Raw genomic sequence first — 27090 nt, 5'->3', positions numbered from 1 at the left:
TTAAAATTAGAAGTGGCGTCACCTTCTTTCACATAAAATATTCGATCTTCTAGGTAAGATTTTAATAATGAGAAGTATGAGTGGGAAATACTCTGCTTGATCTTACATAGCAGGCCTTTGTGCCAGACCTTGTCAAACGCCTGCTGGATATCTAAGAACGCTGACGAACAGTATTCTCTTTGTTCAAGAGATGTTCTTATGGCGTCGCATACTCTGTGGGCTTGTTCTACTGTGCCATGCCGCTCTCTGAAGCCAAATTGGTGGTCTGGTATCACTTTGCCTTCTAAGAGGCTTGGCATAATTCTCCGTAGTAACATTTTCTCCAGTATCTTGGATAGTGTAGGTAACAGGCTGATAGGTCGGTATGATGTTTTGTCAGTTACTGGTTTTCCGGCCTTATAAATCATGATTACCTCCGAGACCTTCCACGCGCTTGGGAAATACCCTATTCGCAGCATAGAGTTAAAGATGGTAGTAATAAAAACAATAGCTTTTCTCGGTAGTTCTGATAGCACTTCTTTAGTGATGAGGTCGTATCCTGGTGCCTTTTTACTGTCTAGCCGGCTGATGGTTTTTATGACCTCGGCGGGCGATATAGGTCTAGGGGGCAAGTCCAATTGAAGGTCTTGTTTCAGGATTGCGTCAACGTATTCTTCTGAAGTGTTGTCGGATGTTTCATTTGGTTTAAAGACGCTTGTTAGATGGTCTGCAAATAAATCCGCTTTATCTTGGCTTGTTCTGGCCCAGTCTACGTCCTTTTTTATTGGGAATTTTGGTACGTTAGGTCTGTCGCAGCATCGGGTGGCCTTCCAGAGCGAATAGTTTGTAGCTTTAGTGGCAGTTAGAGACTCCAACTTTGCTTGCAGTGTAAGATCATTGACATTCTTTATGGCTTCCTTTAATTCAACGATGGCTTTGTTAAGGATGGCCTTATCTTGTGGATGACGGCTCAGCTGCCAATTTCTTCGTAGTCTGCGTTTCTCTTGAATCATGATCTTTATATCCAATTGCACATTAGTAGGTTGATACCTACGTTCGGTAGAAGGTGTGCATTTCCATGCAGCAACTTGGATGAGATTGGTAAATTGTATTACTGCTGATTCAATTTCCTCCGCTTCTTTGAGTCTAACATTTACATTGAGGTGTTCTTCTATGTATTCTCTGAAGGAGGACCAATCAGTACATTGATTGTACAATCTTGCAGGTGTCTCAAATTCAATAATAGTTGAGCTGATGGTTAGTAAGACCGGAGTATGGTCAGATGATCCATCAATACACGACTCAACTTTCATGTATTCTTTGGAGAGTCCTTTTGTTATGAAAAAGTCGAGTATGTCCGGGATCCGATTGTGATCAACAGGCCAGTAGGTTGGTTCTAGTGGTAAAATTGAGCTTAGCTTATTTTTGTCCATACACAGCTTTAATTGTCTCCCTCTAGTCGTTATTAGTCTGGAGCCCCAATGAACATGTTTAGAGTTCCAATCACCTCCTGCTATAAAACGATTTCCTAGACTTGAGAAGAAGCGAGAGAACAAGTCGGTGTCCATACGATGTTTTGGTGGACAGTATACAGCAGAGACATTAAGGTATCCACATCTGTCCTGTATTGCGACTGTAGTAGCCTGGATCTGTTCAGTTTTATATTCAGGTAGTAGATCATGCTTTATAGTATTCCGAATAATTATAGCTGATCCTGCATGTCCCGTACCATCTGGGTGGTTTGTAGTATATATCTGGAAACCTTTGATTTTGACGTTAGTTTTGTCTGTGCAGTGTGCTTCAGATATTAGGACAGCATCTAGTTTGTGCTCGGCCATTAGTATCTCGAGCTCATCTTTATTTGGTGAAAGTCCGTTTATGTTCCAAGTCGCTAATCTTAGTCCAAGGCCTGTTACCCTTGTAGTTTGGTTATGAGTGTGGTCATGAGACTCATTAGAGTACCCATTTGTTGTAAGATTAAGTCGAATTTCTCGTTTTGTTTGGTGAGTAAAGTTTCTAGTACAGTTAGGTTTTTGTTTACATTAGGTGTGCTATTTTCTTTGGTCGCTGAAATCGGTTTCTGTTTATCTGATACGTTTCTAGTAGCTTGGGCGTAGGAGAGTGGTTCATTTTCTTTCTGCGTAGATGAAGATTGTTGGGCAGTATTTTTACAAGAATTTTGATCTTGGATCGCGAGACTTCTAACAGCTCTTCTGTGACCGTACTTGTTAGTTTTTCTGGCAAGTATTTCCTTGTACACCTCACAACCTTTGTAGTTTGCGGGATGGGACCCTTGGCACAGCGCACATTCGGCTGGTGTGTTTCTATCGCGTTTTGGACAGTCTGAGGTTTTATGCGCCTGTGCACATTTTACACAACGGTAAGGTCTCATGCAGTAATTCTTTGTGTGCCCATATTGCTGGCATCGTTGACACTGTACAATTGAACTTTTCTTCCTGGGATCCTCAATGATTACAGACTGGTGGTAGATATACTTGATTTCTTTAGCGGCTTTGTTGTTTACACTAGGCAAGAGATTCACAAAGAATGTTGACGTAGGTTTCTTCTCTGGACCATATCTGGAGTTAATGATTTCCCCAACAACACTGTTTCCAGTTTTTTCAATTTCTTCCTTTATCTCACTTTTGGGTGTTGTGTGATGAAGATTCCGAATGACAATACGACAGAGCCGTTCTTCCTTTTTGTTAAATGTATGACCAATTAGACCATTTTCACGAAATTTACTGATGATTTTTTTGTAAGCTTCCATATCCAGGGTGTTAATTCTTAGTTGGTTTCTGTTTGAAATCCGATATGTGAATGCATTTTTATTAGCAACAGATTCCACGAGTTCAGTTAATTTATTGACATCTTCTATACCATACAGTATTATCGGAGGAGGCTTGCTAGATTTTGTTTTTGCGGGTTTCTCAATTGTAATGGGTTCTTCTGTTAAGTCGATTGGTAATTGGCTGAACATGTTGCTGGTGGCTAAGCTCTCTGGGGAATCACTGATTTTTTTCCGTTTCAGATTTCTAGTACCTGGTACTCTTTGCCATGAAGGTGGGCCTCGAGGGCTTGGCGATTCTCTTGGTGGTTCTTCCACGGTGTGTGAACATTCTGGAGATTTGCTTCCCAAAGAATGACTTCTAGGTCTGGTGATAAACAGACTGCGGTGAAAGGCCTGCTGAATAAGTTTTTTGCTGCCAGTAGTATTCACTGTAATGGAAGCCTGGTCGCCTACTTCCATTAAGTCTTCGGTAACTAATTTCACACCCTCCGGCCCGGGTACCGGAGAGCGCCGGGGTTATCGCATGACGTACAATTGCTCTCATTATTTGACATTTCCATTTAAGAGGGGGGTTGGGAGAAGACACTCATACTACTTTCCCAGGGTAGTATTGCAGCTATTTTTAGGGGGCATTTAACTCCCCTAGGTCCGCTGTTGCCACAATATATATGTGAATACTTTCACATTCAGTACATGGATTTCATGGTGGCGATTTAAAAAAAAATACTGGTCAAAAATTATTACACAGCTACATAATAGATACTTGAATTATTGTAAAAATTTTTGGTGTTATAATGTTTACTATATTTTTACTAATACTGGTATTTAAGATAATAGTGCCTTTGCCAACGTCGACCCTTGAAAAGTACCATATCTATAGATTAAGATAATCATTACATTATGCAATAATAATAGTATCTAAATAGGTACTAAAGCCAGACAACACAATATTATCATAGAGAATAAACAAATATAACAAAAATTCATGCAAATTAGTGAGTGCATAAAATATTTGTCTAAATCACAGTTTCAAAATGGTGTGGACATATTGTAAATAAACATGTATTGACACAGAGCAGCTATGTGTGGCAGATATTTATTGATCAAAATGCTACATCATTGTTGACACAGATAATTAATAAATATATCAAAAATTATCAACTCTGATTGTTGTTTTAATATTATATTACTAATGTTCATAGATTATTATTTATACACAATATTCAACAATTACCGCTGTATTTATGTATTGTTAGCCATGAAACATATGGAAACAGCCATTGTTTACAGTATCCAATAATAGCACAACAAACACATGTTAACAGACATAAAATTCACTTTTAGAGCAATATAATTTTAATAAACAACAGGTGGGTAGCTGATAAACAAATATGTTTGTTTACAAACAAAAAACTAATGACTGCAATGTAAATAACATCTGAGTAAGGCCTCTTTATCAGTGATGACACATGCTCGACGCGGCACTTACCTTTTGGGTAGCAGCATCGCGGGCGAGCCCTTCCGCTGGAACACGCCGTCCACTAGCACGCCGTTCTTGCTATTGCACGTCAAGTAGAAATCCGGGTGTTCGTACAGCAGCTCCAGGTGCCGCCTGGATATAAAACTAGAATGTCCCATATTCACGTCCACCTGACCGCGGCTCGAGTTCCGTCCTATCACAACACGGTTCTGTCGGATCACATACTCGAAGTCCCGGCCGTCGAGCCGCGCGATAGCAATAGGCGCCGGCTCCTGAGCCCACTGTACTTTGGACGGCGACGGCGGCGCCGACTTTAGGGACAGAAGCGCCCATGCGTCGCTCTCCGAGCTCCGCGTGAACTGAGTCTGGGCCATGTCAGGCGCGCGGACCGTATCACCAACGCTGTTCACTCGCGGGGCGTGAACGCCTTACACGATGGCACATCACAAACCAGCCGCAAGAACCACCGCCTCCGCGTCGCGACCCGGATATCCGGAACCTGCCGAATCCGTGCCTACTCTACAATTTGAGGTTACTGACGGGACGCACATGCGCAAAGTTTCGACTTGTGCGGTAAACAAGAATTATATAAACCACCACACCACCACGTGATAAAACTGTATACATATAACTAGTCCGGAACTACGGATCGATAGCGTTCTGTCCGGCAACACAGTTTACAAACGAAATATTAACCCTTATAGTATTGCACAACTGAATTTTCGCAATTGGACCAAAATTAGACACTAAAGTAAACACGAGGCGAGAACAAAAATAACCAAAAACGTCAGATCGGCATACGCAGTTTACAAGATCGATGCGCCATCTATGCAAGCAAATAACAAATCGAAACTCTCATGCGTTTTCGTTTTACGCAGAATTCTGCAACGTGATTAAGTACATTTTATAAATTAATATGTAATAAATTGTTTTTAAATTACAATTTTATATTTCTTTAACTTTTTTTAATTTATGTATTCATAAGTATATTTGTATGTATTTAAATACAATATACTGAATTCTTTTATTTTAATTTATTGTTACAGAACAATTGTACGTATTTATAAAATTCTAGATATTTAAAGGCCCGTGGTATATAGATATTCGTAACAAATTAATTGAGTACTGAACCATTTTCATAAGATTTCTTAGTTCAGTCCATAATAGTTTATTATTTCTGACTGCTTACCAATATTTTACTATAATTTTGATAAAGGAATGCTTAACAAATTAAAAAAATATATAATAAAATTCTATTAAAGTATAAATTTTCGTCAAAATTGTGTCATTTCATCAAATAATTTACACTTGAATAATCCTGGCAACATTGTAGTTGAATATCCAAAGTCGTAAAGATTGTTAAATAATGCTTACTTTCTGGTCGTTGTGAATATGACATTGACATTTCATAATTTTATTCGATTACATTTCAAAATTCGGCTTTTCTATTGGATAACAAAATTAATAATAAAATATAGTCGTCTCTTTCTACTTTATATTATTTTTGTACATTTACATTTCTTCTCATAATTTTACTGTACAATTCCTCATTCGTAAAATATTACTGCTGTTATCAATAATGAATAACTAAAGAAATATCAATAAACAGGTTTATTTATTGAAAATTTAGACATATTTACAAATATTTTAACCATTTACAAGACAAAAAACTCTTGAGCTGCATTGTCAAGTGAGTACGAACTATATTTTGCCACTTTTTTCTACATTTCAAACTTTAAATAAATTTAGTACAAAAAATATCATGTTTTAAATATAATAAATAATAACAATTTATATAGCTCCATCTAGTTCCAAGGTAAGCATAGCTGTGTTATGGATATTAAACTGATATACTCGAAATACTTTTTTATTGTATTATATTTTATTATACAATTATGCTCATGAATGCAAATGTTTCATGTAATTAATCGAACCCGCGACCATCGGCAGGAAAGCGATGTGCTAAATCGCTAAATAACCGTGACCCTATATGTTAAAACGGTTTAAGTCTTATTTGAGATATTTACTTTATTAATTCAATAAAAAACAAAGTTTGTTCAGAAAATTATATTTCGTTTGTCTTTGTAGTGACTAGAAAATAACACATTTACATATTATTTAAATAATTATAGAAATAGTCATATAATTGTTTTTAATATAAATCTTATCCAGAATATGATATGATTGATGATGAGAATCTAATATGATTTTACACAATTTTATAATTTTGTTACAAAAAGGCTTCAGTCTTGATCTTCAGTATGCATCTTGAAAGTGCATCTAGAGCTTGAAATACACGATGGAATTTTCTATCATTTAAAAATTTTGTTACCATATTTTTTGAGCTTCTATTTGTATCAATCTATTACATACACATTGTCAACCAATAGAATGTTAAACTAGATCTGTAACTCAGTAGATCTGAGAATAGGTTATCTCAAGTTCATAACTTATATTTTTTATGATTTGCCATTAAGAAATACATTAACCCTAAATTTTTACTCTTTTACCACCAACCTCTATTTTGTAATAGAAATATTAATCTATATGGCAAAACAATGTTTGCCGGGACAGGTAGTCAGTCTATATCATATTTATGGGAACCCGAAGTCTTGAATCTTTCTTAAACCTAATCATCTAGCTGTGTCAAGCTTGCAACCCCTCTATTGATCCAATGCTTTTGTGGTATATCTGACAGAAGTGTTATATACATAACAAAATTACTTGAATGGCCCGTAGTGGCCAGAACGCCTTTTCTTTCACTTGTTTTATAAATCGGACAGAAGTAGCAGGGTGGGGGGTTGAAGTTAGCTATGAGGGCAGGTTTAAACCATATAATAGGGATGGTGTCAAATAATATTTTTGGGTATGATTCGTCCAGTTGCATTTTATCACGATTCCATCTTGCACCTTCTAGAAACAAGCCCTGTTGAGAAATAAAAACAAATTTACTTAGTAATACAAATTAAACAATTTAGTCACAAACAGTTGCATGTATAGGTTTCTACATATTATATAAAAGAGAATATTCATATTTCACACGTTGTTACTAACATCCTATGGGGAAAAAACCATCTCTCCTAGGGATATCCTTTAATTCTTACCCTTGAAGGGCCTAGCGAGCAGCATAGTCTTAAAAAAAGGAGCAAGCATAATAGATCTATGCAGGTCGCAGTACTACAAGGTCTAAAACACCAAGTGATAGTCCAAACCCCTCAATAAAAAATATATAATACTTAACATCTGGTTACGGGTTGAATGCCTCGAAATATCGGGAGCTCTTTTACTATTATCATTGTGAATATCTCGTTTATATAATGTGTAGGTACGATAGTAAATAAACCGTGAAAATAGAAAAATTAATAATTTTTTTTTATACAAATCATTAATATTGCATAATAATAAAATATATATAATACATAAAACACTAACGTTAGTGATAATATCTTACGACTTATGAGGCGTATGTACATATATCGACAGTCAGAGAGAAAGGTCTGAATACTGGTTCAAAGACCTCAAAGATTTTGCCCATCAAGTTTAGAATAATAAAATGAAGACACGCAGTAACAAGCGAGAATCTTAACAATTCGTTTCATTTAAATGTACCTTATGACTAACCATTGAAAAGAGCTTAAAAGTAAGCTTATTTAATTTAATTATATTATTTTATGCATCATCTCTAGCAATAATTCTAGAAAATTCTTTCTCAGATATTTAAAATCAATGTAAATAATAATATGTGCATTTAAAATATCTACATGTGCTATCTATCTCTATCTATATATAAACTGTGATAAACACATAAAAAAAATTCAAAACTGTATCATTACACAAAAATAGCAAATATGTAATGTTGATCAACATTTATTTAAAAGAGCATCACGCAAATTTCCTTGTTCGTTTTGTGTTGAGACTGCTTTCCGTATGAGCGATAAAATAAAAAAAAAACTATATGACTATTCAAAAGCGCTTATATTAAATTTATTTGAATAGTAATGTTGAACAACATTTATTTAAAAGAGCAACACGCAAATTTCCTGCTCGATGATGACTCTGCTTTCCGATTGAGCGGTGGAATAAAAAAAATATTATATGACTATTGAAAAGTTCCATTTGAATAAAGATTATTTCTATTTCTACCAAACAGCATGCAGTGTTTATACCTAAACTGGCCTTGACTATTCACAACTGCGGTGACGACTTACCCAAACAAACATACTGTGTTCCTGACCTTGGTTATCCACTGCTTGAGTTTGCTGCTTGCGTACATCAAATAAATTGTCATATTCATATGGTACATGTTTATGAGCTTATTATTTTGTATCAGTAAATAAGTTTTCCGTTTATCCAATATTGAGATTGTACTCCTAGAATAGACTGGGAGTGCAATCTTATTTTAGACTAGCTCGCTTTTTCGCTCGCGTTAATTTATCCCTTTAGGGGTGAAATTTATCAAAATACTTTCTTAGGGGATGCCTACGTCATAGTAGCTTTATGCAAGCAAAGTCTCAGCCCGATCTGTTTAAAATTGTCGGAGTTTCATATAAACTTTCATCCCCTATTTTATCACCTTGGGGGTAGAATTAATCAAAATCCTTTCTTAGCGGATGCCTACGTCATAACATCTACCTGCAAGCCAAATTTCATCCCAATCCGTCCAGTGGTTTGGGCTGTGCGTTCATAGATCATTATGTCAGTCACCTTTGAGTTATATATATTTAGATTTCAATCCATTCAATTTATGTAGTATTATTTTGAAACTTACTCAACCTATGGTCTAATCTAAACACGTGCTAATGGTAACGGATAGAACAAAATATAAATCCTATAAGTAATAAATATATATAGTAATAAATCGTTAACAATGTGGGTTAGTTTTTGCATTATATTTATTCAGTTTTCTATTATGTTTCAAAAGAACAAGAAACAAAATTGGATCGCTTTATTACTTAATGGATTTATTACTACCATTATCATTATTGTGATCAAAAATATTCAGTGCGGAAATCTGACTACCGCTACTGGAAGCATTATGACCTTGTCTATTAATTATCAAATTCCGACAGTTATTGAATCTATATCCAATCAGAGTATATCTGGATTGGATTGAAATCGATATTGAGATTAGACTTCCGAGAAGACCAGTCAGGAAGGCACCTTAGGGGTTAAAATAATCTTGACCTATTAACGACTCCATATGGGGATAACCATATTACAGATTAACGGATAGGGACTCTTTCATAAGAGCATATTAGCCTGCTATATATATAAACTAGCTTTAGCCCGCGGCTTCTGTCGCGTTAATTTTTGCCCTTAGGGGTGGAATATTTTAAAATCTTTTCTTAGGGGATGCCTATGTCATAGTAGCTTTATGCATGCAAAGTCTCAGCCCGATCGGTTTAAAATTGACAAAGTTTCATATAAACTTTCATCCCCTATTTTATCCCTTTGGGGGTAGAATTAATCAAATTCCTTTCTTAGCGGATGCCTACGTCATAACATCTACCTGCATGCCAAATTTCAGCCCGATCCGTCCAATGGTTTGGGCTGTGCGTTGATAGATCACTACGTCAGTCACCTTTGAGTTATATATATTTAGATTTTAAAATAATTAAGTGCAAATGTGTACACCGAAAATGATTTCTGCTCACCTATGAAGGTGTAATGTTCGTCCTACAGTTCACATATCATCATCTGCTTATTCCTTATCCCATTTATTTGGGGTCGGCGTAATATGTTTTTCGCTTCCATTCATCCCTGTTCGCAGTCATCGCGTTATTTACTTCCTTTCTTACCATATCATCTTTCACGCAGTCCATCCATCTCTTTTTCGGTCTTCCTCTGCCCTTATAACCATCCACATTCATATGTAACACCTTTCTTAAAATATTATCCTTATCCCTACGCATTACATGTCCGACAGTTCACATATAATTTGATTGAAGTAAGACATGATTGCAACTGGATTATATTATCAATATCTTGGTATAAGGTTATATTTCATGATTTTCTTTTCTTGTACTGGGTGTTGTACTTTATCCTGGTCTTAAATACGTATGAATAGGAATGGTGACAATTTTTCATCTCACCTTACAATATACCCCAAAGGTAGGATCCTCTTCGCAGTCTGCCTCCATACTGGTGATTTCGAACTCGAACTGCACCTGATCTATTGGAATCTTGTTGTGCCGCGAATAATTCTGCAGCACCCCGGTTAAGAACGACTGGGTGAAGTAGAATCCTGATATCCAAAACACTACCGGCGGTCCTTCATCTATCCAATCTTGTAGGAACTTTAGTCTGGGAATAACATTTGTTAATTAGTATTTATAATAAATAGGTTTATTCTGGCTGACTCTGACATTATATTATGTCAGGTTAACCTCCACGCGGTTCCCCCTGGAAACCATCGTGATGAATTCTTAGTGAATTTGTCACGATGGGCTAACTGACTTGACCTCATGCTCATCTTATCATCCTCCACTGGTGCCCCGCCAGCGTAAACCGTTAGCGCAGGCGGGTGCACCATTTCATTATCATCCACAAAAAAAAAACCCTGTAGCTGGGGGGGAAAGGTGATTGTTAGTAATGTGGATTGATAACCCCATTGCTAGCAATGTACCATGTCAGGTTGACCTTCACGCGGTTCCCCCTGGAAACCATCGTGATAAATTACTGATGAATTTGTCACGATGGGCTAACTGACATAACCTCATGCTCATCTTATCATCTTACACTAGTGCCCCGCCAGCGTAAACCGTTAGCGCAGACGGGTACACCAATCCATTATCATAAAAAAAACCCTGTAGCTGGGGTAAGAGACTTGATTGAAAGTCATTAGACTTGATCAAAATTCCAAGTTTCTTCAAAGAAACTAACAAAGCCTCTGACTATCCCTTTTGGGATAATAATCGTGATAGTATATTATTATTACTAAGAAGTTTATGTATTTATTACGAAAGGATTTCTCGTTTCTAAATACATGAACTTTGTTAACATGTCAATGTAAATGGTCATTCCTCCTTTTGTATACAAGGACTATTAACCAAAATTTAGAAATTTATGAAGACATTGCTATTTTCAGATCAACAATGTCGGAACAGGTCCTCGATAAGGAGACCTGGCCGCAAGAAGCTGAAGCAGCTATAAATGACATCAGAAAACACGTCAAAACTGCTAACATATCGCCGCTGTTGAAGAGCAACAATCAACGCATTTATATCAACCTGACCACACTGGAAAGCACCAATTACTGTATAGAAATGTCCGCATCAGGTTTCAGGGTCGTAGGAAGAAAGTACAACGACACGAGCTTAGCAACCATAGAGAATATGAACTACGAAACGCCATACGCTTTACTGAATAGCATAAGCCAAAAATACAGGGAGTCTTTCGGTGGAGAACTTATGAACAAACTGTTGGACTTGGCCAAGAGTACTGAAGGTTGAATGAGAATATCAATTCTTTGAACTTATAACGTAGGCAAATTCGCCTAGGGAGTGATTTTGTAGCCATATATTTAACATGTCAGTATTTCGAGTGCTATAAACATAAATTTAAGAGAAATTATATCAGGCGACGCCTTTTCTGCATTTATTTGTGTCGCTGTGTAGCCGGCACATTTCTTGGAACTTTAAAGAGTGGCCTAATTGGTTGTGTCAATTCATTGGGACCTGTAGGTCCCACTAGATAAGCCTAAGTAGATACTTGATAAAATGTATAATAAAACTATATTCTAAATAAAACGTAGGGATCCAATAAACGTATGCAGATTCATGCATACATAAAAGGCAGAAATTGAACAATATACTATAGGTAGTGGATGAAGTGTCATAGATTGTTATTCGCATTACTCTGTGGTTGCGCAAAGTAGATTTGGACAACAATGATATAAAGTACGCTACAGTACAACAACAGACTGAATACAAATATGTATATTTAATTACACATAACGTAGTTAATGTGATGTGATAGTAAATTGTAATTATTTGATTGTCATGTTTTATTTCAATAAGTATTAAGTTCCTTTTATAAACTTCTAGAAGCCTTAATACAGTAAAAATTAACTTGTAACTTTGCCGTAGAACAAGTATCGTGCGATTTTTAAATGTAATTCGATGGCAAACATTCTGACGACCAAATCATTATAAATGTTGTGGACGCCATGGTTTCACGTTTTTATCTATATGTGTCTGTTTGTAATATTGAAATAACGATTTTTTACTACATGCATATAAATATAAATGCATAATATACACCAAAATAACATTTTTTACAATTTTTGTCTGTCTGTTTGTTCCGGCTAATCTCTGAAATGACTGGCCGATTTTGACGGAACTTTTTTTGGCAGGTAGCTGATGTAATTAGAAGTAACTTAGGCTACCTTAATTTTAGAAAAAATATTTAAATTTAGAAAAATAAAGTAAATTCCACGCAGACGAAGTCGCGGGAACAGCAAGACTAAATATATATGTAATTTGAACAGTCCTTTTGTGTCATATGAAAAATATATCATTTTATTTATTATATTTATATGGATTTATTTCACATAGTTTACGAGTAGATGCAATAAACACTATAGCATAATGCATTATAATTAAAAAGTGATACCTGTTTTCATACAAGAGCAGCAAAGAACGTCACAGAATATAAAAAAGTCACAGTATATTGCAATAAAAAATGTCTCATTTAATTGCTGAGGACTACGTTCTCTCCGTAGTCAAATGTCGCAGTTTTACAATTTTCATTGGAAAGTCTTGCAGTATATAACATACTAGCTTTTGCCGGCGGCTTCGCTCGCGTTAATATATCGCCTTAGGAGTGGAATTTATCAAAATTCTTTCTTAGAGGATGCCCACGTCATAGTAGCTTTATGCATGCAAAGTCTCAGCCCGATCGGTTTAAAATTGACAAAGTTTCATACAAACTTTTATCCCCTTGGGGGTAGAATTAATCAAAATGCTTTCTTAGCGGATGCCTACGTCATAACATCTGCCTGCATGCCAAATTTCAGCCCGATCCGTCCAGTGGTTTGGGCTGTGTGTTGATAGATCACTATGACAGTCACACAAATTTGGCATGCAGGTAGATGTTATGACGTAGGCATCCGCTAAGAAAGGATTTTGATAGATTCCACCCCTAAGGGGATAAATTAAAGCGAAGCCGCGGGCAAAAGCTAGTATGTAATATACAAAAAGACATCCTCAGCGGTCTAGACAGTGTTATAAGTACATCGATTTTTTGTAATTATATAATAATACACAATATACACCCAGACAGACAGAAACAATCATAGTCATGACTACAAATGTTAGTGCCGTGCGAACACTCGAACCTGCTACCTCTGCAATAAAGCTGTATGCTAAACCGCTAGATCATCGAAGCCGTCAAAACATCTGCTGAAGTTTTCTAACTTCTGCAGAGGAAGAATCTTTACCTGGACAATAAATCAGCTACATACGACCCTAGCGGCTTCATTGATGGATATGACTTGGACATCCACACTCCAGGGACTATGCCCTTGACGAAGGCGTTGTTGCACTGCTCCAGTTCCGCGCTCATGATGGCCAGCCCCTGAGCAGCCATGTGGACCCCGTGCAGGGTCCTCTTTACTACCGCTATCAGCCGATTGTAGCGGATCAACTCCTGTCACAATTTATCAGAAATAAAAATTAGCTTATTGGTATTTTCTATATATAACATTCTTATTTTCGGACTACTGTAATGCTGTTTGCCGCAGCTGGCCTTTACAGCTTCATCGCACGATAGGGGGCGCGTGCAGATGGCACTCCAAACCCGTGGTAGGTCTTATGGAGCGGCTGAAGGCCAACTTCCGCCTGACGGATACGACTTTAGTCTGAGAGCACCGCTAGGGGTTCGTACCTCGGCTCAGGTCGTCGTAATTTCGGTGCCCGTTTGAATTGTTGACTCCTATACTGCCAATCCATAGACTAGAAAGTTCGTATCAACAAGTAGGCTAAGAGTTTTAGGATCAGTAATGCACACGTGACACCTCTGGTGTTTCAGGCGTGCACAAGCTACGGTAACCGTTTACCATCAGATGGGCCGTATGCTTGTTTACCACCACGTGGTATAAAAAAACAACCTGTTTGAGAACGGTGTTCATGCTGTTGTAGTACTGCACGGGGTATCGTTGTGACACCTGCACCACGTCGAACAGCGACGGCAGCCGGCCGGACATTTCCCGCGTTAATTCCACCACGCCACCACCCTCGCCACGGTCGGCACCACCGCCACCGCTCACGATCGACGTTTGTGTCAGCAGACACCCAAACAGTAACTGCAGGATGGGTGGTAAGCGTTACTCGGAGGATATAATATAATAATATTACCTTCATTATCCTTATTATTACTTAGTATAAAACAAAGTCGCAAATGTTTTCTTCGTAAATACATACGTATTATACATAGATAACACCCAGACCGATACAAACAATCATATTCATGAATACAAATGTCTGCGGCGTGCGAGGATTCGAACCCGCGACCATCGGAAGTAAAGCGATGTGCTAAACCGCTAGACCACCGAGGCCGGCAAATAAGTGAAAAGCCTTACGGCCGCAGTCTCCTTGTTATCTTTGGTGATGTCAGCGTTGTCGTGGAGTCCAAACACCTCCGGTTTGGCGATCATTGGCAGCGCTCGGATGTGCTCCAGTACGGAGTTGTAGTCCATGCTGGATGGCATATGGTAGTCGCCGCTCGGGGAGAAAGAGTAACTGGGGAACAATATTATTCTGCAATAGCATATGCTGGTGGTCACTCTATTCTCCCAAATTTGAATTTATAATGAATCTGTATTATTGTAAACATACACTAATTATTTAAAAAGAATACGAGCTGAGTTTCTCGTCAGTTCTCATCTCGATATCATTCCAAACTGACACTAGATGTAACATATCATAAGTCTGTAATAGACCTACATGAATAAAGATATTTAGAATATGAACTTGAATTTAATAATAATTATTGAACTCTTTATTGTGCACACTTTGGTTTTTGATGTGTGGTACCGCCGCTACTTCTTCAAATGAGGCTATACCGTCAGCCCGTTAGCTTAAATTAATAATAATCATAAACCTAAATCTTAGGTTTATGATTATTATTAATTTTTGGAAGCGGTCTTCAAAGTTTTACAAATCGAGAGCAAAAAAAATTTTTTTCTGTACAGCGGGCCGCACCACAGGTTCTTTTATAAGGATTTAATTTATTTTATATTAAAGATACTCTTTATTACTTTATTGTTGTCGTTACTGAGAGTGGGCCTATGATGTTGGCGGGCCGCAGAAAACATATCGGCGGGCTGCAAGTGGCCCGCGGGCCGCGGGTTGAAGACCCTACACCTAAGACAATTCACACAGCACCATATACATCCAAGCTAAGCAAAGCTGGTGTTATAGATAGTACATAACTGCTATAAATACTTATGTACATTTTTTTATATATACATAAATAAATTATATATATCAGGAAAAGAGGATTTTTAGAGGAGTTTTAGCAATGTACCATCATTTTTGCTAAAACTCCTCTAAAAATCCTCAGTCAGGGTGCTCTCCAAGTGGTTAGTAAAATGTAATGAATGACCAACTCACTCTGGATGGGCGGTGACATCCTCGTTGTAGAACATGGACAGCAGCGACAGTATGAGCCGACGGTCCTTGTCGTCGGTGACGCGGCCGCCGTAGTTACACTCCCCTGCGAGGTAGTTGAGCGCGTCCAGAGGAGTCTCCGAGTACTCCGTCAGGAACATCTAGCATACCATCCAATAGCTGTAACATCCAGTGTTACTTGGGCCTATTTGTTACTCTTTGCTTCAGAGTAACAAAAAGCCGTCGCAGTTACACTCCCCTGCGAGGTAGTTGAGCGCGTCCAGAGGAGTCTCCGAGTATTCCGTCAGGAACATCTAGCATACCATCCAATAGCTGTAACATCCAGTGTTACTTGGGCCTATTTGTTACTCTCTGCTTCAGAGTAACAAAAAGCCGTCGCAGTTATACTCCCCTGCGAGATAGTTCAACGCATCCAGAGGAGTCTCCGAGTACTCCGTCAGGAACATCTAGCATACCATCCAATAGCTGTAACATCCAGTGTTACTTGGGCCTATTTGTTACTCTCTGCTTCAGAGTAACAAAGAGCCGTCGCAGTTACACTCCCCTGCGAGGTAGTTCAGCGCATCCAGAGGAGTCTCCGAGTACTCCGTCAGGAACATCTAACATACCAGCCAATAACTTCAGTATCCAATTACTCGGGCCTTCTTGTTACTCTTTGCTTCAGAGTAACAAAGTTTATATCTACCTTACCAGCCAATAGCTTCAACGTCCAGTGTTAATCGCATCTATTGTTACTCTGAAGCAAAGAGTAACAAAAAGTTTACATCTACCATACCAGCCAATAGCTTCAACATTCAGTGTCAATCGGGTCTATTTGTTACTCTTTGCTTCAGAGTCACAAAAAATTTACATTTACCAAACCAGCCAATATCTTCCACGTCCATTGTTACTCGAGCCTATTTGTTACTCTTTGCTTCAAAGCAACAAAAAATTTACATCTACCATACCAACCAATAGCTTCCACATCCATTGTTACTCGAGCCTATTTGTTACTCTTTGCTTCAAAGCAACAAAAAATTTACATCTACCATACCAGCCAATAGCTTCCACATCCAGTGTTACTTGAGCCTATTTGTTACTCTTTGCTTCAAAGTAACAAAAAATTTACATCTACCATACCAGCCAATATCTTCCACGTCCATTGTTACTCGAGCCTATTTGTTACTCTTTGCTTCAAAGCAACAAAAAATTTACATCTACCATACCAACCAATAGCTTCCACATCCCGTGTTACTCGAACCTATTTGTTACCCTTTGCTTTAGAGTAACAAAAAGTCTGCTTGTAACTACAATAATTGCCTTTAACCGACACGTTATTTCACATTACAGATTATTTAACTCTAATATATTCAAATTATGCATGCCAATAATTTGGGGCCCTAAACTAGTCGATAGAAAACCAAATACCTGCATCTACAATTTATTTCTTCTGCACCTCATATATGCTATGTATTTGTAGGTGAAAAAAAATCTATCTATATATCTACCTGCTAATAGTCTGAACCCTCGATAATAACTAAATACCTGCAATTGCATGATGCAGATCCTCAGGTCGCTCTCATTAAACTCATACTGAATGTTCCAGCCGAGGGGTCCAAAGGCTCGCCGCTCTTGCACGACGGCATGAAAGAAGCACAGCGAGAACAGCAATCGCCGCCACTCCTCAGTGCGGGGACACGAGATGTAGAACTCCGGGTCGCAGATTGGATCTGATATGTACGACCGGTAGATATTGTTCTTGAGACCTTTTGGCGCTTCGTTTGTCATTTTAACACCTATATAGGGATGAAACATTTTTTAAAAAGAAACTGTTGAGAACTCATTTAATATTCATACATTTATAGTTTTTTTTTTATACTACATGGGTGGCAAACAAGCATGCGGCATCTCTGATGGTAAACGGTTACTGCAGCCTATGGACGTCTGAAAAACCAGGGGTGTCTCGTGCGCGTTGCCGACTCCCAAGTCCTATTTATTCTGTTATCGAAATTATAAAAAAAATATATTTATGCTCATACGTCATCTTAGTGTAAATTGTTTTATAACAAAAATAGTGTACCAAAAGTGCGTCTGGTATTTTGAAGGTTAGTTAGATAATTAGAGGTATTTTCAATCATCAATATCATGCTGAATGCAACACTTGGCATCCCCACATTTCATGTATATTTGAATCCAACGTGTCAGAGTAAGAGCCTATAACAGTATTTCAAATTAATTATTAAAGTTTAGAATGATAAAATGAATACGACGTCGAGTCAGCTCATCTTGGCAAGTGTCAAAAGGAAATGGCATATATTTATGGGACGGTTTCCAGGGGGAATCTCATGGAAGTCATTCTGACAAGGTACAATGTTAGCAATAGGGTTATTAGACCAAATTACTAAGAAATCCCTTCTCCCAGGAGGGAGGGAATTTTATCTATAAATCAGTTCGACCCCATACGGCTTTTCTGGAAATTATTTTGGTTAATTCCTGGTGAATTGGACATAATTGACTAATGAACCCGAATATATTTCTCATCTTATCATTCAGCAATACCCTCCATTATCGCAGACATAGCTAGTATCCATAACATAAGCTCTGTTCAGCTTGGGACTACATGGCGCTGTCTGAATTGTTCTGGGTTATTATTATTAAGAAATATATACTCACCATTCTGCAATACGGTGACTGGGAAAGCTCTACTCGGATATGACGTGAGCCAACATCGGAAATTCGGGTGTGTGACTTGAGGTACGATCACCTCAGCGCAAATCCTCTCCAACTCTCCCATCCAGGAATCCATTACGTGGCAGTTTTGCAGCACCACCCAGCCACCGGTCACGATCGCTTGGTTTATCATGTTCGTTGCTATTGGACCCTATGTAGAAGAAGCACTCATAGAGCCCATACCAGATCTCGACAAGTTTTTTTATACTACGATGGTGGGAAACAGGCATACGGGCCGTCTGATGGTAAACAGTTTCCGTAGTCTATAGATGGCTATTTGTCGCCTATGCTTCGAATAAAAAATATCAGTGTTCATAAATATTTAACTGGTCAGTCAGAATTATAGGTCTCCATTTAGACCGGATATCACGGATTATATTTAGAGAAAAGTAACATTATACTTATAAAATATAGATATAATCTTTATTCAGATATTTAATACACTTATAATTGTATCATTACTCAGACAACCATTATTGAAATTACATACGCGCATGGTAATAGTTGTTCCTGCACGGGATTTTCATTTAATATTAGATATAGACCTACATAAGAATGCAAATAAACCGGCTCATAAAAAGAAAAAATCCGTTGAGTTTCTTGCCAGTTCTTCCCAATTGACTTTGTATACTAAACTGGGCGGCTGGGAAAATAAGAATCCAAAAATGTCCTTTAAATCAAAGATTCTTAATTTATTTCATTAAAATCCCGGTATATTCACCCTTTTCTTGTAAATTATAATATCTACAATCTAACACAAACCTGGCCCTGACCCAGAGATATAGTTTCAAAGCTGACGACCTTCTTCTCCGTTGAGAACTTAACCAGCCCCGACATCGGATCCAAGCCGGCGGACAGTATGAAGATGAGGGGCGAGCAACAGTTGCTGTCATTGTAAGACTTCTCCAGGTCGAACGGCGGAGGCTCGATGTACGTACGACCCATCTCTTGAACCACGTACTGCTGCACTAGGGGAATCAGCTTATCGGGGCGAATGCACCTTCACGAGAAAGATACTGTATTAGGATATAGTCTTTTCTGAGTCACTCTAATGTTGTAAGGAATGATCACTGATCATTTATCTTTAAGTACAGGATTTTTACTTATTTAAGGAGCAGGGATTCATATTATATCGTCATCATCTGCTTCGGCGACCAAACTGCGACGCCGAACAGTCAACACTAGGCTATGTTAATGGTAGCGATAAACAAAATAACATAAACCATTGTTCACCTATTTTTACCATAAAGCAGCAATCGATGAGCAGGATGAGATATGGTACTCAAATTACAGGACAAGGAGTCTTGACATCATAATTTTAAAATGAGAACTTTCATTACCGGTTTTAGCATAATTATCATTCTAAATATTAGAATTATAAGAAACAAGTCTAAAACTTTGCTTACCTGAAAAGGATCAGTTTTGGTATACCCTTAATATCTTCATAGGGCGCTGGTAGAGGATTCTCATGCGGTGCGGACAGGTCGTAGAAATCTTTCCATGCCTTCAGGTTCTTCTCGAAGTTTTCTTTGAAGCCTCGCAAACTGTTGTATAAATAGTCAATATGTATATATTAGGTGTTACCCTTGACTTTGCCAGTATCTTTGTCAGCTTATTTAGCATTTTAATTACATAAAAAAACACGGCTGTATAAACGGAACTCACCCGTTGAGATTGCTGGACCTCACGATTTCCGACCAAGATTTCTCCGAGAGCCAGCCGGGGGCCGGGTTCTCGTAGGGGTTCTCCAAGGCCACCCCGCCCGTGAGGAGGAAGGCCACCAGTTCGTCATCTATTCTACAGTACGCTTATGATGTGGGCTTCATTCATTCATTCATAATTTAAGAGCTACGCTCTTGTCTCCATTGTCTTGATCTTCTATCATGCTCTTTAATTCTTGATACGACACGACTCCCATTTTGTCCTCAATTTGTTTGATGTAGCTATTCCTTGGTGTTGGCCGCCCCCTCTGTTCCTTCATTTTTCCTCGTCTATTTTCTATAGTGTTCAATATTTGTCTTTTTTCTTTTACCCTGTGTAGTACTTAGTAGATGTGGGCTATTGTAATGCATTTAGATGTTAGATTAGATTAGATTTAAAGTCGTCCATAAGGCTTTAGATACCCTCTCGGTGTTCGGCCTATTATCTTTGGTTGAGGTCCAAGTAACTACGCGTATCTATAATTATTTATAAAGCCTAGACACGGTTTGGTTGCCGAACAGTCAACACTAGGCTTCCAAGTTATATCCAAACTCTATACAATGCCTGATGATGCCTCGTTCAGAGGCGAAACACGTGTCGCAATATGGGTCTGGACTCAGTAAGGGTTGGAATTTGATCACCATTGGAGAAGGTCGTAACGGTAGTCAAGTTTCTGCACTGAATACTCGTGATCTCACATACTAATTGTACGGAATTAAACAAAATAATACAAATCCATTAAGTAGTATTATTACTATCTTACCTGAGGTCTCAATATCCCGAGTGTGAGAACGAGCGAGAAGATAAGCTTGTCTTTCTCGTACAGACTTCTGCATACGTTCTCGTATATGCTTTTTGTGAAATAATCATTTAAGCCGGATAGACGGACATCCAGATCATCGCTTTTGGGTGAGGTTTGGATCGCCTGATTGTACAGGTTTATAAACCTGTAAAGTATATCGATTAGTTATTATTTGACGGTACTGTTGGTTGAGTAGTTTAGTACACCGCCTTACATTCGTTGGTCAAGAGTTCAATTCCTCGCGCGGTACAAATATTTGTATTCATAAGTATGATTGTTTGTATCGGTCTGGGTATTTTCTATGTATGTATTTACAAAAAAAAGTATTTTTATCAGTTGTCAATAGTACCCATAACTCTGCTTAACTTGGGAATAGGTGGCGCTGTGTGAATTGTCCTGAGATATTATTATAAATACACAATAAGAGTCGTCGTGATTAGAGCAGTTCGGTCTCTACAAGCAGCACTCGTTCACAAATATTGGTCACTTACCAATTAAGCGAATACTGGTACATAGGATCAATATTAGCCAGGTCTGATATGCAGAAGAACAGCACGGAGCTATGCTTCGACACTGGGACGTACAACAGCCTCGCTTCATCTATCTCCTTCTCTGTGACAGCTGCGGTTGCTTGTTTAGCTTCGATTTCTAATGATAGAACTTTGGACGAGGACAGAATCTGATTGGCCGATTCATCTTCTAGAATGTTCCCGGCCGACGATAGTACCTAAGAATTTGAAATTATAAGACTGTTAGTTGTTATATATTTAATCGAATTGGGTGTTATTATGCGGAAATCCATTTCACTACTTGATGTATTTATATTATTTTGTTTAATTTCGCTACAATTAGCATATGTGAGACCACAAATATTCAGTGGAGAAATTACGGTGCCATTAGAGAAGGTCGTAACGGTAGTCAAGTTTCCACACCGAATATTGGTGGTCTCACACATGCTAATTGCAGCAGAATTAAACAAGATAATATAAATCCAAAATGGACTTCCTAGAAGCAGCCTAAGTTACTTTCTATAACATAAGCTAGTTCTTCTTAACTTAAGTAGCCATCAGAACTGGATGGTAGGGATAATAAGAAAAATATCATGAAACACACTCAAGCTGCTAAAACATCCTATGTTAGTAAAGAATTTTGCGTTTGAGTTTATGAAAAAAAGAACCATAATATAATTAGGTAATAATAGTGTATTTAAAAAACAACTTCTTTTTTAATGCATGCCGACATAAATCTCTGCTTGCATTTTTGCATTTTCTCCCAGTCAACTCTATGGTTGGCAGAAGAAAATGCAAATATACATATGCAATAGACAGTCCGCCATATTCATCTATATTTGTGTATTAAAGTTTTAATAAATAAATAAATAGGACACCTCTAAAATCTTGTCCTCGATCTCTTTGAGCGTCCGTTTGTTGTTCGCCCCCTCGACGATTAACTGGTTCTTCTTCAGCTCGAGCTCGGGCCGGTCCTGTGCTACCACGATACCCAGGAGCTGGTCTTGCAACCCTTGTGGGGTTATCATGAAGTTCAGCATCGTTACCTAAGCGTAACAAATTAACTTACAAAGAATTACTTAAATAGTTGCCTTGTAAACAGACACGTTCTTTACGTAGTTACGCCACCATATAATAATTTTAAATAGCTATGACTTGGTCGAGTGGAATGAGTAGTCATGCTCACTGAAGTGTCCAGACATGTGACTGCGTGGTGGGCCGGGTCATTGGGCTACCTAAAATATGGTCGAGCGCAGTGATGGCTGGCACATACATCATACTCGTGTACGAGTGCTGCTTGTGGGAACTAGTCTGCTCTTATCACTACGACTGATTTAATCCTATTGTGTATTTATATTTGACCCTAAAAATTAGAGCTATTTGGTAGTTTGTATTGACACGTTTCGAAAAATGTAAACTTACAAGAATTATTTGAAAGGGCAACACGCAAGTTTCTTGCTCGTTCTTCTTGTAATGAGACAGCTTTCCTAATGAGCGGTGGATTAAAAAAATCTTATGACTATTCAAAACAGCTTAAATTATGAATAAAGGATTGTCTATTCTATTCTATTTTAGTGTTGATCGCGCAAAATGGAGTGATTGCTTTTTACTATTTTTGTATTCACTCTTTCGCACGTGATAGTGAGTTCCATGTCATTTCACTTTCTTTTATAGTCAGCCGCCATTCAATCTTTAGCTTATCCATTCTTGGCACACTACACATCCATCTCAACATTAGCACTCTGTTGCATGCAGTCGTCTTTCACCCGTCCTTTACGGGCCACCACTCTGATTCATACAAAATATCGAGCCGGATCATGGTCTCGTAAGTTTTTCTCTTAACCCTTCTAAAGTTTTGACACAGATCTGCGCACCCCTCTTAAACCGTATTACCGTCTTGTCACAGATCTGTGTCCGCAAAACCGTGAATTCTTTTTAACAAATTTTATCCTTATTTAAAACAACATAAGATTGAAACGCATTTCGAAAAATGCAGCTAGCGCGCGTATACCGCCTCTTCACTTTCGTTCGCTAGGACGGACGACGGATATTCGAAAGGTTAAGTTTAAAGGGAGAAGTGAGTCACGCGTATACTTACTTTAACAGCAATCTCTGGTAAATAGTGTGGGTTGCTCAGTCTTGTTGTGATATAGAATCTGAAGTTGTTATTGTACTCCAAAATGTTGTCGCCAAGCTTCAAACAATCAATGCCACCCGACCTGACCAAGACAGTTAAAGTCAACAGTTATACATCGAAGGTCGAGGTCAATCATTGTACATAAGAGAGAACGAGGGAGAAGATAAGTTTGTCTTTCTCGAATATTCTTCTGCACACGTTCTCGTATATGCTTTTTGTGAAATATGCATTTAAACCCGATAGACGGACATCCAAATTATCAATCGCTTTTGTGCGAGTGTATATTGTACAGTTTTTGATAAATATAGTTATTTTTTGTTGGCCTTGTTGGTTTAATGGTTTAACACAGCGGCTTTACTTCTGTTGGTTGCGGGTTCGATGCCTCACACGGTACATATAATTGTAGTTTTATTTATGAGTAAAATTGTATCAGTCTACAATCTACATCTAAAAATCTACCTGTGTATTTGTATCAGTTATTTAGTATCCATAACAGAAGTTCTAGGTTCTAGATGGCGTTACTTAAATTGTCCTGAGATTATATTATACATTACTTACCTGAAAACATTTCTCAAGAGCACTGGCTCGAGAACAGCGTCGAGTTGTTCCCGTATATTCTCGAGTATGACGGGCAGTCCCATCTGTATCGCGTTCTCCAGTGTCCGCACATAGTTGGAGTCGCTCAACTTTATAACTTTCAGTTGGTTTTCACGTTCCATATTTTTTACCCATTTATTCGCTTGTTCTATATGGTGGAGAGAATACAAAATCATTTATTCAAACTTACACTGAAGCACTTTTGAATAGTCATCACATTATTTTCTTCTACCGCTCATTTAGAAAGTTGTCTCGTCACAAGAAGAATGAGCAAGAAACTTGTGTGTTGCAATTTTAAATAATCGTTTACATTTTTAAGTTAATATGAATACAAACTGCCAAATAGCACTAATTTGTTAGGGTCAAATAAGATTGAATCAGTCGTAGTGATTGGAACACAGAAGTCCCTACAAGCATTAGTCCCCTTGCGCTATATTAAAGGGGTTGTTTTGGGGTATTACCTTAAGTTATAATATTTTTGCATCTGAGGTCAGATGAAATATTTTACCTTGTGGATCGATCATCAGGGGCCATCGTCGCGATTTCTCCACTATTATCCCGTTCTCGATGGAGAAAGCGTCGACCGGGAGACCAGCGATGTTCCACGCGCGGATCACCACCGGCTCGCCAAGGGTCGACACCAGGGAGAACATCTCCGAGCATGGAATATCTGGAAGCGTTAAGCGTTCAGCGTTAGTATACCCGTCCCAAGGACAAGAACCAAGACCATATGCAAAAATAAGGCCCCAAATTTGGGAGATAAAGACACAAAAACATTAATGGAATATCTGAATACAACATTCAGCAATGGTATCTTGCACCTAAACACCTGAACGAAGGACACCTACCAAAGACAAGACCACAAATTTGGGAGATAGCATTAGTTTCCCACACCTAAACACCTGAACGAAGAACACCTACCAAAGACAAGACCACAAATTTGGGACATAGCATTAGTTTCCCACACCTAAACACCTGAACGAAGAACACCTACCAAAGACAAGACCACAAATTTGACAAGACCACAAATTTGGGAGATAATGCTAAACACCTCGAAGAACACCTACAAAGACAAGACCACAAATTTGGGACATAGCATTAGTTTCCCACACCTAAAAAACAAGAACTATTTGGGAGATAGAGAAAACACCTGAACGTAAGATTAAATTGATGGAATATCTGAATGTGTCTGATGTCTGATCGATGATCTTAACTCCCTCGGTAATGTAATGGTTTATAACTTATCTTTTTTGCGAATAATTTATTGGTATACTTAAATTCTTCTTCCGTAACAATATAAACTATTTTAAATAGCTGAAAATGAACTCACTAAGTTCCCGGGCGCGTGTGTTCCACATTTGTACAATTTCTCTTCTGTAGTTAACTGTGTAAGGTCCCAAGTAAGCAATGAAGCCGGCTGACAACAAAACATCGCCTGAAATGAAGAAAGAAAAATATTAATATTTGTGTCTACAGATTTCTCGCGTCTGCGGCAATGGTGCTCATAGGTACAGCATGTGGTTTTTTAGTGTGTAAGAATCCCAGATACCCCCTCGTCACCCGTCCAGCTGTGGGACGGTCTTTAGAAGAATAGAATAGAAATCATTTATTCGAATAAACTTACATTGAAGCACTTTTGAATAGTCATTACATTTTTTAATCTACCGCTCGTTCGGAAAGCTGTCTCATCACAAGAAGAACGAGCAAGAAACTTGCGTGTTACTCTTTTAAATAATTTTATTATTACTTTACATTTTTAAGTTCAAGTGTGTGAATACAAACCACCAATTAACACTAATTCAATTAAATACTCAAATAGAAAAAATATTGAATATATAACCAACTGGTTAAACAATTAATAAGAGGAAATCAGTCATAGTGATTAGAGCAGACCAGTCCCTACAAGCAGCACCCGTTCACGAGTATGACGGATGAGCCAGCCATCACTGTGCTCGACCATATTTTAGGGAGCCCAATGATCCGGCCCACCACGCCGCCACAAGTCTGGACATTTTAGTGAGCATGACTACTCAAAACACTAGACTACGTCAAAGCTACTTACAATTGCCATCTGATAGTTATCTAGAAGATTTTTGTCTGATGATGATGACGAAGATTTTTATCTATGAAGATTTTTCTAGACGAATAAAATGGTAGAGAAAATAGATTGTAGGGAATTTTATAACTAACTTTAGTAAACTAAATTAACACCTTAGTTTTAAGAAATAACAATACAAGAAAGGTACCACTTGCATCACATCATCACATGACCTCGTTGATATCTTTTGTTCTATTGTAGTTATATAAATAATAATAATAATGACTAAATGGCGCTGTGTGAATTGTTCTGAGATTATTATTATTATTATTATATAATGGCAAAATCATCAGCGGCTTACAAAAAGCCTTTACCTATAATGTTGTCCAGTAGGTCCTGCAACTGCCGCGCGAGTTCAGTCCAGCGCGCCTTCTCACCTCCCAGTCCGCCGATAAGCTGTTCAGCTCGAGACAGCTTCGTCGAGCACAGCTCGATCTCGTCTTCTAGACCCTTCTTCTTTCGCGTCATTTCCGCAAACTCATCGTTTAATGCCTGGTATAAAGAACGTAATAAATGAACATGGATAATAGAAAACTTTTCGGCTATTTCCATAGATAGATAATTTCTTTATCCAATTATAGACCAAAAATTGCATAGAGTAGATCCGTGCCAGATTAAGCCAAATGACTTTATCTGATAGAAAATTACCAGGTCCTA

General features: G+C 38.0%; 3 protein-coding genes across 4 annotated transcripts in view; 1 reads left to right on the top strand and 2 right to left on the bottom strand.

Annotated features, from left to right (window-relative positions):
• Positions 1-5124, bottom strand: part of LOC131852485 (forkhead box protein K1) — an 82621-nt gene extending 77497 nt beyond the window's left edge. Inside the window, exon 1 of the mRNA XM_059203149.1 lies at positions 4260-5124. Within this exon, the coding sequence (XP_059059132.1) occupies positions 4260-4624 (365 nt within the window). The 5' untranslated portion in view covers positions 4625-5124. The remainder of the gene's footprint in view (positions 1-4259) is intronic.
• An 859-nt stretch (positions 5125-5983) lies between these two features.
• Positions 5984-12245, top strand: LOC131852524 (GSK3-beta interaction protein-like). Of its 2 annotated transcripts, none has more exons than XM_059203197.1 (2): positions 5984-6066; positions 11338-12245. In XM_059203197.1, exon 2 carries the CDS (start codon positions 11345-11347, stop codon positions 11699-11701), a length of 357 nt encoding a protein of 118 aa, XP_059059180.1. In that variant the 5' UTR covers positions 5984-6066; positions 11338-11344; the 3' UTR covers positions 11702-12245. The 2 variants fall into 2 exon arrangements, with proteins under 2 accessions (XP_059059180.1, XP_059059181.1); XM_059203198.1 differs by lacking the exon at positions 5984-6066 and adding an exon at positions 8530-8547.
• LOC131852477 (dynein axonemal heavy chain 3) overlaps positions 6662-27090 on the bottom strand; it is a 73039-nt gene continuing 52610 nt past the window's right edge. Inside the window, exons 53-71 of the mRNA XM_059203142.1 lie at positions 26748-26925; positions 25666-25770; positions 24844-25005; positions 24297-24483; positions 23700-23820; positions 22480-22647; positions 21584-21819; positions 21053-21237; positions 20255-20390; positions 19996-20133; positions 19352-19589; positions 18533-18740; positions 17405-17655; positions 15863-16020; positions 14830-14989; positions 14359-14553; positions 13690-13898; positions 10343-10553; positions 6662-7176 (exon numbers count right to left, since the gene is read on the bottom strand). Coding sequence (XP_059059125.1) covers positions 6880-7176; positions 10343-10553; positions 13690-13898; positions 14359-14553; positions 14830-14989; positions 15863-16020; positions 17405-17655; positions 18533-18740; positions 19352-19589; positions 19996-20133; positions 20255-20390; positions 21053-21237; positions 21584-21819; positions 22480-22647; positions 23700-23820; positions 24297-24483; positions 24844-25005; positions 25666-25770; positions 26748-26925 — 3543 coding nt within the window. The 3' untranslated portion in view covers positions 6662-6879. The remainder of the gene's footprint in view (positions 7177-10342; positions 10554-13689; positions 13899-14358; positions 14554-14829; positions 14990-15862; positions 16021-17404; positions 17656-18532; positions 18741-19351; positions 19590-19995; positions 20134-20254; positions 20391-21052; positions 21238-21583; positions 21820-22479; positions 22648-23699; positions 23821-24296; positions 24484-24843; positions 25006-25665; positions 25771-26747; positions 26926-27090) is intronic.

The sequence above is a fragment of the Achroia grisella genome, unplaced genomic scaffold (assembly GCF_030625045.1).
Source record: "Achroia grisella isolate CSIRO2021 unplaced genomic scaffold, CSIRO_AGI_Agris_v1 utg853, whole genome shotgun sequence".
NCBI lineage: Eukaryota > Metazoa > Arthropoda > Insecta > Lepidoptera > Pyralidae > Achroia > Achroia grisella.
The sequence above is the reverse complement of the archived record's forward strand: the minus strand, read 5'-3'. Positions and strand labels throughout refer to the sequence as shown.

What these genes read in the sequence shown, in the direction of transcription:
- LOC131852524 (XM_059203197.1), top strand. Translation starts at nt 11,345, where the DNA reads ATGTCGGAACAGGTCCTCGATAAGGAGACCTGGCCGCAAGAAGCTGAA.